The sequence below is a fragment of the Mus pahari genome, chromosome 1 (assembly GCF_900095145.1).
Source record: "Mus pahari chromosome 1, PAHARI_EIJ_v1.1, whole genome shotgun sequence".
Classification (NCBI taxonomy): Eukaryota; Metazoa; Chordata; class Mammalia; order Rodentia; family Muridae; genus Mus; species Mus pahari.
The window spans coordinates 72,925,756-72,935,819 of NC_034590.1; the positions used below are offsets into that span (position 1 = coordinate 72,925,756).

A 10,064-nucleotide genomic window follows, 5' to 3' on the forward strand; every position below is an offset into this window, starting at 1 on the left:
AAAGAAAGAAAAGCAAAGAAAAAGCAAAGCAAAGCAAAGCAAAGCAAAGCAAAGCAAAGCAAAGCAAAGCAAAGCAAAGAAAAGAAAAGAAAAGAAAAGAAAAGAAAAGAAAAGAAAAGAAAAGAAAAGAGCCAGAAAGGCCATCACCTTGCTCTCCCCAGTTCCTTTTCCCAGAGCCTGACTTGCAGGGTGGAGACGCTCTGACCCGTCCACATCCTACTCCCTCCAGGTTCATGTTCATCCTCATGATCATCCTGACTGCCTTCCTCTGTGGCCTCAACAACATCTATGTGCCCTACCAGGAATCGGAGAAGCTAGGCAAGTAAGCTGAGGCTGGGGCCAGGTAGACAGGCGGGCAGCTGGGAGGTGGAGGCCTTTTGACTTAGCACTTACTTGTCCAAGCCTAGTTGATTCTCTCTGACTCTAACTCATTTACTCCTGCATTGCCTTGTTTCCAACCCTTCTGTTTGAAAAATGTCAGTCATTAAATGAAGAAAGTCACCAGGCACCCACTCCCTTCATGGGCACTCACACCCTTCCACGGCACCCGCGCTCTTCACGAAGCTTCGCTGCTCACCATTGTTTGCTGCCACTTGCTGGATCTGTTTCTTTCTGTCCCCACAGCCCCCGTCTTGCAACACTAGTTTGTTTGTTTGTTTGTTTGTTTGTTTGTTTTGAGACAGGATCTCACTATGTGGCTATGGCTGTCTTGGAGCTTGCAGTATAGACCAGGGTGGGCTCAGATTTACAGAGCTCTGCCTGCCTCTGCCTCCTCAGTGCTGATTAGAGGCACCACCACCACACGTTAGAGGAGGGATTGGCCCTTGGTAAAGGCGCTAGAGAACCCTTTGCTAACAGAGGGGGACTCTGGCCTAGACTACTTGCCATCTGTACCCACTGGATTTAACATCCAAAGATGATTTTGAGCGTGAGTAGGGTTTGAGCTAGGATCTCAAGTAACTCAGGAAAGCCTTGGATTTGATGAACTTGAACTGATTGATCCTCCTGTCTCTACCCCCAAGTGCTGGAATTACAGGCATGTACTGCCCTACCCAGCCACGGGTAATTTTACTGAAAAAGTGTCTATTGTGGTCCTGAGACAGTGACTTTCCACATCTGTCTATTGTTTGACATTTATTATCTTGCACCCTTCTAACAGAGGACTTGCTCCTAGCTCTGCACACCTATAATCTCAGTGCCAGAGGTAATGCAGGAGGATCAGAAGTTTGAGGTCATCCTCAGCTGTTTAAGAAGTTCAAGGCTAGCCGGGCGTGGTGGCGTACGCCTTTAATCCCAGCACTTGGGAGGCAGAAGCAGGCAGATTTCTGAGTTCGAGGCCAGCCTGGTCTACAAAGTGAGTTCCAGGACAGCCAGGGCTACACAGAGAAACCCTGTCTCGAAAAAAAAAAAATGTTCGAGGCTAGCTCAGGTTTTGTAAGACTTTGTGTCAAAAAGAAGGAGAACTGACGAGGTGGCTCAGGAGGTAAAGGGGTTTGCTGCCAAGCCCGAGGACCTCAGTGGGACTCCCAGGAAGCACATGGTGAAAGGTAAGAGCTGACTCCTGCAAGCTGTCAATCTCCACACCTGTGCTGTGGCATATTGAGAACACACGCACATCCATGCACACAGAGAAATAAGTAAAAAATAATTAATAAGAAGAAAATGTAAACAAACCTTCAAGCCTTTTGATTGGAGGTCTCGGGTGAGGTAAATGGCGGGCTTATGGCTCAGGGTAGCCAGGAATATTGAAAGTTAGTAAGTAGAGGTAGGTCTAAGAGATTGGGTCAAATTTCGCAAGATCTCAGTCAGGTGTGGTGGCGCACACCTTTAATCCCAGCACTTAGGAGGCAGAGGCAGGCAGATTTCTGAGTTCGAGGCCAGCCTGGTCTGCAGAGTGAGTTCTAGGACAGCCTCTGTATAGCCTTATACAGAGAAACCCTGTCTCGAAAAAAAAAAAAATAGCAATATCTCCCTTGATATACGGAGGATAGAATGACAAAAGCAGATGTCATTTGCCCATGGTGAGCTAGAGCCAAGATGCAGGGAGGCAGATGTCAGAGGACAGAGGGGCGTGGTCTGGAGCACCTGGTGAGTGCTTTCACTGGAGGTCCTTGGGAAAGGCAGATCAGGAAGGACTTCCTGGAAGAGGCAGCCCTGGGGCGATTGCTTCTGTGCTCTACTGTACAGGTACTCTCCTGCCCAGACCAGGAAATTTTCTTTTTTTTAAAAAAATATTTATTTATTTATTATATGTAAGTACACTGTAGCTGTCTTCAGACATTCCAGAAGAGGGAGTCAGATCTCGTTACGGATGGTTGTGAGCCACCATGTGGTTGCTGGGATTTGAACTCAGGACCTTCGGAAGAGCAATTGGTGCTCTTACCCGCTGAGCCATCTCACCAGCCCCAGGAAATTTTTTTAACTTGTCTTTGTGCCTCCCTCTTTATCTCCCTTGCAGTCACAGCAACCAACACGATCTTTTCACACCTAATTCACATGCCCCCTCTGTCCAGCATTCTTCCTAGAATTGGAAGGCCATGGTAGAGTCTTTAGCTTTATTCTATAAGGCCCTTCTCTGTGTGGTCTATAACAACCTCTCACAAGCCATTCTCTCTCCTTCCCGTCTCACGTCACTCCTAATCCCTCCCCAGAGCGTGCAGGCCTCGGGACAGGATCTTGCTTGTCTTGCATGCTTGGCCCCCTGTGTTCAGTAAATGTTGTTTGACCAAAAGAATAAAGGTGGAGGGGCTGGAGAGACTTTCAGCAGCTAAGAGCCTTTCTGCCCTGCAGAGGACTTGGGTGTGGATCCCAGCACCCAAATGATGGCTCACAGCCATCTGTAACTCCAATTCCACGGGATCCAATTATTCTTCCTACCTCTGCAGGCTCCTCCATACACGTGGTGCTCACCCACACTCAGAACACACACCCATATGCAAGTAAAATACATTTTTAGATAGGTACTAAGAAACACAAGTGTCTGTATTCCAAGGGTGACTCAAAAGACTTCATGGACATAGAACACCTTTGACTGTATCTTAAGGGAGGGGAGTGTGTCTGGGTAGAACCCAGGTTTCTCTCCCAACCTGGTCCCCCGTTTTCCTTTCCTTTGTTTGGCCCACCATGCTAGTTTCAACGAAACGTTCCAGTTTCTCTTTTGGACCATGTTCGGCATGGAAGAGCACTCGGTGGTGGACATGCCTCAGTTCCTGGTGCCTGAGTTCGTGGGCAGGGCCATGTACGGCATCTTTACCATCGTCATGGTCATTGTGCTACTTAACATGCTCATTGCCATGATCACCAACTCCTTCCAGAAGATCGAGGTGCGTGACCCGAGCGAGCCAGGCTAGGTGGGGAGGGACAGGTTGCAAAGACCCTCGGGTCCTGCTCTGGTCTCACTTTTATTTTATGGCTTTGGACAAATTCTCCTCTGTACAACAAGGGTCTCAGCACTGCTGTTACTATGGGCAGACTCAAAGTCTAATGCTCTGTGCACTTTTCCTTGGTGGTGGTGGTGGTGGTGGTGGTGGTGGTGGTGGTGGTGGCGGCAGCGGCAGCTTAGAGCATTGTTTAAAATTTAAGTGGAAACACAAGAAGGAGGTAGATGGGTGGGCATTGCGGCCTGGAGAATAGGCTGCGCACTGAGAAGCAACTGGAAATTAGAGGGGAAGGGGAATGGGAAAGGGGAATGTGGGTGGTCGGTGGGGAGGAAACAGGAACAAGAGGACAGCGGTTGGCACACTGGAGGGTAGGAGAGGGGAAGACGGCAGAGCCACCATCTGAGTGAGCAGAGCAGCCGGCCAGTGTGGACCTGGCATTGCCTCCTGTCTCTCGGTCCCCAGGATGATGCTGATGTGGAGTGGAAGTTTGCTCGCTCCAAGCTCTACCTGTCCTACTTCCGAGAGGGTCTGACGCTGCCTGTGCCCTTTAACATCCTGCCGTCCCCAAAGGCTGCCTTCTACCTCATCAGGTGATGGCCCCTGTTCACCACCCAGCCTGCCCACTTTCCCAGGCCCTGTCCCTCCCACCACACACACACACATACTAATGTCTTTTCACCTTGGTAATTTCTCAGGAGAATTTTCCGGTTACTTTGCTGTGGCTCCTCCTGCTGCAAAGCCAAGGAGTCGGACTACCCGCCCATCCCGACCTTTGTGGGTATCTTTTCAGACTTCCAGTTCCTCACCTGTGTTACCTAATCCACCAGTATGTCCCCAGAGAGCCTGCTTCCAATTCCTGCTGTCACATGGCCTCTATTTTCATCCTCCTACTTCTGGCTGGATCCTACATCTTTAGTCCACATCCTGCAGCCTAAACATAACCCATGGCACCTCCATCCCACGCCCAAGGTCCAGATAGTGAGGCTGTAAGACATGCTTGGGTGATTTAACAGCGCTTGGGCAAAGCCCCCTGAGGTATGAGAGGCTGCTGGGCATCCAAGGGGCTCACCTACCTCCTATCATCTGCACCATAACTCACTGTCTGAGCATGAGAGCTTTCCCGATTTGGACCAGTGTTGCCAGTTCTACAGGGGTCTTTCCTTCCCACGACACCCCCACCTCTCAGTCTTCACCACATACCCTAGACACACTGTCCTCTCAGTCTGCTGCCCCCAGTCGGCCCCCACCGGTCCTGCAGGACTGCACTGTACTAGACAGGCCAGGGACAGGAAGCCTGCCGAGATTTTGCCTTTCTCCTTTACTCTTGGTCAGGGCAGAGATGGAAAGGAACGTAGAGAATTCACTCTGCCTTCCATTGCAGACCAACCCTGGGGCAAGGGCAGGCTCCTCCAGGGAGGGAGAACGCGTGTCCTACCGCCTTCGAGTCATCAAGGCTCTGGTGCAGCGCTACATAGAGACTGCCCGGCGTGAGTTTGAGGAGACCCGTCGGAAAGGTCAGTGGCTCACTTGTAATGCTCCCCCTTTGCTGTTCTTGGCTTGCCTGGGAAGAGTGTCCACACCCAGACTCACCCTCCGTACTCCTGCATTAGGCTCCAGTCCCGTCCTTTCTACCCTAGAAAGGCACGGCTTACCCATCTGGCTCCTTGTCTCTGTTACTCTGCCTTTCTTCTCGTGTTGCTTCCTTCTCATTCCCTCATTTGTGTGTGCTCAGATATTGATCTCCAGTTTCCCCCTCCCCCTCCCTTTTCCTTCTTCCTGTCTTACTAAGTTGCCCAGGCTCCTCTTGAGCTCACTTTGAGGCCTAGGCTGACCTCGAACTCTCCATCGTCTTCCCCAGTCTCCCAACTAGATGGGACCGCAGGCCTGCACTACCAACCCCAGCTAAGGCTTTCCTTCTTTGTCACACGCTGTCCTTACATTAATGCTCACATTTACCTGACCTCTCAGCCCTTCCAGTCCCCCTTTAGCATCCAGACAGTGTGTCCCTGGGTTCAGTGGGGTGTGGGGTACAGATAGACAAAAGAGGTACTGAGCAGGCTCCCTTCTGAAAGACCTGCCCTGATTCATCTCAGACCTGGGCAACAGACTGACAGAGCTGACCAAGACTGTGTCTCGACTGCAAAGCGAGGTGGCCAGTGTGCAGAAGAACCTGGCGGCGGGAGGGGCACCACGGCCTCCGGATGGTGCCAGCATTCTCAGTAGATACATCACCCGCGTGCGCAACAGCTTCCAGAACCTGGGCCCCCCCACCTCTGACACCCCAGCAGAGCTGACTATGCCTGGGATTGTGGAGACCGAAGTCTCTTTAGAAGATGGCCTTGATGCCGCAGGTGACGTTGGGGCTCCAGCTTCTGGAGAGCCCAGCTCTTCCTCCTCTGCCCATGTGCTGGTTCACAGGGAGCAAGAAGCAGAGGGGTCAGGGGACTTGCCCCTGGAGGAAGATCTGGAGTCCAAGGGCGACTCCTAAGGCAGCAGAAGGGTCTCTTCTGCCACTAAGTGCAGCTGCCTAGTTGGGTGGAGCCAGGGTCTCACAATAGATTTTTTTTTTGCCTCAGTAAAATTTCTGCTGTGGAAGTCAGATGGTAGATTCCTTCCTTTACTTCCCCTAAAATGGACGCTGTATGAGGAGGGAAGAGAGAAACAGCTGGCTTTGAGTTCTGGGGTTTAGAATCCTACTTTTGGGATTCCTTAGGTCTTTAGTGAAAAAAGTTCTGGCCTAGGAGACTGGAGGACTGGGAGCTACGAGGCCAGAGAGCAGGAGACCTGAGTGGGTAGGTCTGAGAGATGGGAGGCTTGGAGGTGGTGCCCTATTTTGGCCTGGCATTCTCTTTGGGGCTGGGTATCCATCTGTCCCCTCCCTGCCTCCATGAGGCCTCTGTGGCTGTTAAGAAGCATCAGGTACAGAGGTTATAGTGCGTGACTAGGATGATAGGGAAATTAGTTTCCATCCCTCAACTTTCAAGCCTGCCAAGGACGAATGAATGACACATCATGCAATAAACCAGTCATAAAAGCCATGTCTCTACACCACAACTCTGTTTAATTGAGTAGCCATCCAGTCTTTACCTTGCATGTCCTAGGAAGTCCCCTCCACACAGTGGGGTCCCCTCAATCCTGCCATGGCCTCAGGTCTCCAACTCTGGTTGGAGAGGTGGCTCCTAAGCCTGGCACCAGAACCACACTCGGGCTTCCTGCGGCTGTTCAAAGCCCCATCTTCATAGTAAGGTCATTCGTTTCCAAGAGTCCTAAGAGGCTTTCAGGGCCCAGCTCTGGAGAGCTGCAGCTCCCCTGGGGCCAAGAGCAGTGTCTTTCCTGATTGCAGAGCCAGAGCCTCTGTGGAGGATGCCTCTGGCTGCCCTACTGCTGGAGAAAGGAGAAAAGATGGTGAGGCAGGCAGCAGGGCCGTCGGAGCCGGAACAAGTCTCAGAGCAGGCTGGAGGGTGACCTACCTCTTGAGGACACACAGCCACGTCTCTTCTCCCCTGCAACAGATAGCATAGTAAGGCCCCGGGGTCTTCTCCTCAAAGCAGGCCCTCGCTCCCCTTCAGCTTCTCCCTGAGCAACAATTCCAGGTTGCCTGTCCATGCTTGCTCCTACCCACACAGCTGTCACTCTTCCACTGTCCCCGCCTCCACAACTGAACCTGGCACTTCCTACCTTGTTAGCCCCATTAAGTCAGAGCCTACTGAGACTGGAAGCAGTATTGCCTCCTTCTCGCTGTTCCTTGGCCGGCTAGGTACTTCAGAGGACCTTACAGCCATCTGAGAATGTCCACAGATCTTGAACTCTCCCAGGACCTGGTGGAGCCCCAATCTCACTAACCAAGTGGTTCCTGAAAGCTCTGGGACTGGGTCAGAATATACTAGCTTCTGTCACCCACCCCGCCATTCTCTGTCTCCCATGCATCGCTCACCACCCAAATAGGCGCAGTTAAAGTGGCTGCAGGTCTGATTATAACTCCAGAGAGTCACTATGCTCTGGGCTCCATCCTGGGAGAACCCAGTGACCAAGAAGACTTCGTGTGGGGGTATCAGCACCTCACGCTCCTCAGGGAAGACAGACAACGCCTGGATAGGAGCCCCGAAACAAGTCCTTAGATTGAAGAAGGTGGCATTCCCAAACCTGCGAGCCACTCTCTCATCCACAGAGCTGGAGGCAAACTGTCCTAATCGGACAGAGTCCCCCAGCCTCTTGGGTTCAAAGTGAAGGCTGCCCACACCTCGGAACACCACCTTCCCAGCTTCCCTACTGCACCCCCCAGGGCCCCGCAGCAGCTGCAGGGCCCGGGTCAAGTAGAAATGCAGGGCCTTGAAGGGGAAGTGCCTCATGTAGAGCTCCCTGGAGCCGCCTCCTGTCCGCACAGCCTGGTTCAGCTCCCAGTACAAGGTGTTAGATGAGTTGGTGTACACCATAATTGCTACTCCGTGCTGGGCTTTGAAGCCAGGAGGTAGAGTGAGCCTGTGACGCCGGTGTGCCCAGGCCTCTTGTGCTGCTTCCCAGGATTCCCGTAGCAGAGCATGGCGTGCCATCTCTTCCTTTAACAGCAGGCCTGCTTTCTCCTCCATCTCCTCAGAGCAGCCCACATAGGCATCATCAAAGGTGTCTGGAACCAGGCTCAGGGGCAGGATAGGAACAGCTCGGACCTATGGGCATAAGGCAGGTGCCACAGAGGCCAAAGTATAAATTTAGAACACTGGCCAAGGAGTGCTGGGGGGGGGCAGGTTTTCATTTCTGTGCCCACATATCTGATGCATGCAATTGGCAGGATCTGAAACAGGCACAAATAACACAGGCAGTGGAGTCAACAGCCATGGGTTTGTGTAAGCACCACCTGCTAGCTCTGGGATCTGGACTTCACGTTCTTCACCTATGGATTAAGGATGCTTCCAGCCTCACAGGGTTGTGAGGAGAGCATGAGGATCATTGTGGCACAGCCTAGAGGGCGGCATCTGAGCGAGAGGCGAGTCTGCCTGGGTCCTGTGCTTTCCTGGCTCTGCTATTTCGTATGCAGGCAATGTGCAGCCAGTGTCTGATCCTTGCCCTGATCCCCATCCCTCTCAGCCATTTCTCATCCTTGGGGAAGTCCTGCAGCTCCATATACATCACTGTCAGCTCTGGGGTTCCTGCATCCTCTCTACTTTAGAAGGTTTTATCCTAATCTCAAGGAGGGGGAGGAGTGTTTTGTCCTCAGCACATCCATAGTCCCAGAGTGTGATGGGGGGAGGGAGGGCCTGCCAGGGTCTACAGCAGCACACTGGTATGCACAGGGGTTTGCCTGCATTGAGCCTGTGGTATGAAGTGGGAAGGTAAAAGTTGGAGGCAGTCTCTATGGAGGGGTAGCATGGAAGGAGACTTCATACCCGAGATCCGGGAGCACAGGGAGGTGGTATTCTGGGGGAACGACCTTGCATTTGGATTCCCTAATGGAATAGAAGTTCCTGAGAAGAGGACTGGGAAGAGGGAAGAACCTCTTGGGAAGGGTTTCCTTTATCATTCCTCCTCCACCACCACCTTCTCAGCCTCTGACCCATCACTGACTTGGTTAGCAAACGATAGTCGCTAGAGTTACCTTCCAGAAGGCGTGCAAGCTGAGGCAGCTGAGGACCATCAGCATCAGATCCTCCAGAATCATCCTCGGATGAGTCCCGAGACGACAGGACCCTGATGATGATGAAGCCAGTGGAGGGGAGTGCTGGCTTGGATGGGCACCAGGACCTTCCTTCCTTCAGCCTGAGAGGGTCCTTAGCCAAGGACTGGAACTCAGGAGGGATGAGGGGCCGAGCCGAGGGCGAGTCTAAGGATGGGTATGGCTTCAGATTTTACTGTCCCCATGTCAGTCCTAGTCTATGACTACAAGATGGCCCCACACCCACGGTCTCCAGGACTTTGCGATGGTATAGGTGGGCCACTTGTGTGACTCTGCTGCAAGAGGGGCGGGGCGGGGATGGGAACCCACCTGGAGGAGGTAGAGACAGAGAGAGCAGCCTGGGGCTATGGTTCTTTGTGGCAGACTGGAGCTGAAGTGCCGGCAGGCGCTGCGCAGATCGCAGATCCTGGACAAACAGCTGAACAAAGTCCCGGGGCTAACTATAGCCCCTGGACTGGTAACCCGACACCTATCTTCCCCAACAACAGACAGGGGCGTGGGAGCTGGACTGGCAGAGTCCTTGGGTGGTTGAGGGGCAAAACTCTCCTTCGTTTGGATGATAGGTTCTTTCTGTAAGATCTGAGCTAAGTCAAAGTTGGGGGAGGAACCTGTGAGACTTGGCCTCTTCTCCGGTGGCCCTGGGCCGGGCCAAGGCCCTCAGACCACCAGGCCACGAAGCCCCACGAGGATCTCTCCTTGTACATAACGCTAGTTAAGTCGCCAAATCTGTCTTATTTGCATAAAATTTGCATAAGACACACGTTGGGTCACGTGCACCAGCATCAACCCTCCACCCCACCCCCACTTCCTTCCTTACTCCTAACCCTTTTTGTCCCTACCCTGGTCTGAAGAGCTGGGTAGAAGGGAATGTTTGACATTCAGTGCTTAGCCGTTCAGGAACAGCCCCACCCCCCTCCACCCCTCAGACCTTCGGTTTCTGGACCTCTCAGGCTCAGGTGACCCTGTGTTTGTAAACACAGCTTTCTCTCACACCTCCGTTGGGCTTGACTATAAAT

General features: G+C 52.6%; 2 protein-coding genes across 4 annotated transcripts in view; one reads left to right on the forward strand and one right to left on the reverse strand.

Moving 5' to 3' along the window:
• LOC110319762 (short transient receptor potential channel 2) overlaps nt 1-5,976 on the forward strand; it is a 32,088-nt gene extending 26,112 nt beyond the window's left edge. Inside the window, exons 17-22 of the mRNA XM_029535687.1 lie at nt 189-322; nt 3,131-3,323; nt 3,843-3,970; nt 4,076-4,154; nt 4,762-4,894; nt 5,474-5,976. Of these exons, the coding sequence (XP_029391547.1) occupies nt 189-322; nt 3,131-3,323; nt 3,843-3,970; nt 4,076-4,154; nt 4,762-4,894; nt 5,474-5,868 (1,062 nt within the window). The 3' untranslated portion in view covers nt 5,869-5,976. The remainder of the gene's footprint in view (nt 1-188; nt 323-3,130; nt 3,324-3,842; nt 3,971-4,075; nt 4,155-4,761; nt 4,895-5,473) is intronic.
• Nucleotides 5,977-6,422: 446 nt separating this feature from the next.
• Nucleotides 6,423-9,453, reverse strand: Art5 (ADP-ribosyltransferase 5). Of its 3 annotated transcripts, none has more exons than XM_029543251.1 (5): nt 9,358-9,453; nt 8,971-9,195; nt 7,315-8,044; nt 6,851-6,883; nt 6,423-6,764 (listed from the first exon to the last, which is right to left on the reverse strand). In XM_029543251.1, the coding sequence occupies exons 2-5, from the start codon at nt 9,031-9,033 to the stop codon at nt 6,658-6,660; spliced, it is 933 nt and encodes a 310-aa protein (XP_029399111.1). In that variant the 5' UTR covers nt 9,034-9,195; nt 9,358-9,453; the 3' UTR covers nt 6,423-6,657. The 3 variants fall into 3 exon arrangements, with proteins under 3 accessions (XP_029399111.1, XP_029399122.1, XP_021067570.1); XM_021211911.2 differs by having other exon boundaries at nt 6,658-6,761; XM_029543262.1 differs by lacking the exons at nt 8,971-9,195; nt 9,358-9,453 and adding an exon at nt 8,762-8,836 and having other exon boundaries at nt 6,461-6,764.
• Between the last annotated feature and the right edge of the window lie 611 nt (nt 9,454-10,064).

Coding starts and splice junctions, on each gene's coding strand:
- Art5 (XM_029543251.1), bottom strand. CDS start 9,033: ATGATTCTGGAGGATCTGATGCTGATGGTCCTCAGCTGCCTCAGCTTG. Junction 6,884..7,314: donor TAACTGCGCCTATTTGGGTG/GTGAGCGATGCA, acceptor TATCTGTTGCAG/GGGAGAAGAGACGTGGCTGT. Junction 6,765..6,850: donor TGGCTGTGTGTCCTCAAGAG/GTAGGTCACCCT, acceptor TCCTTTCTCCAG/CAGTAGGGCAGCCAGAGGCA.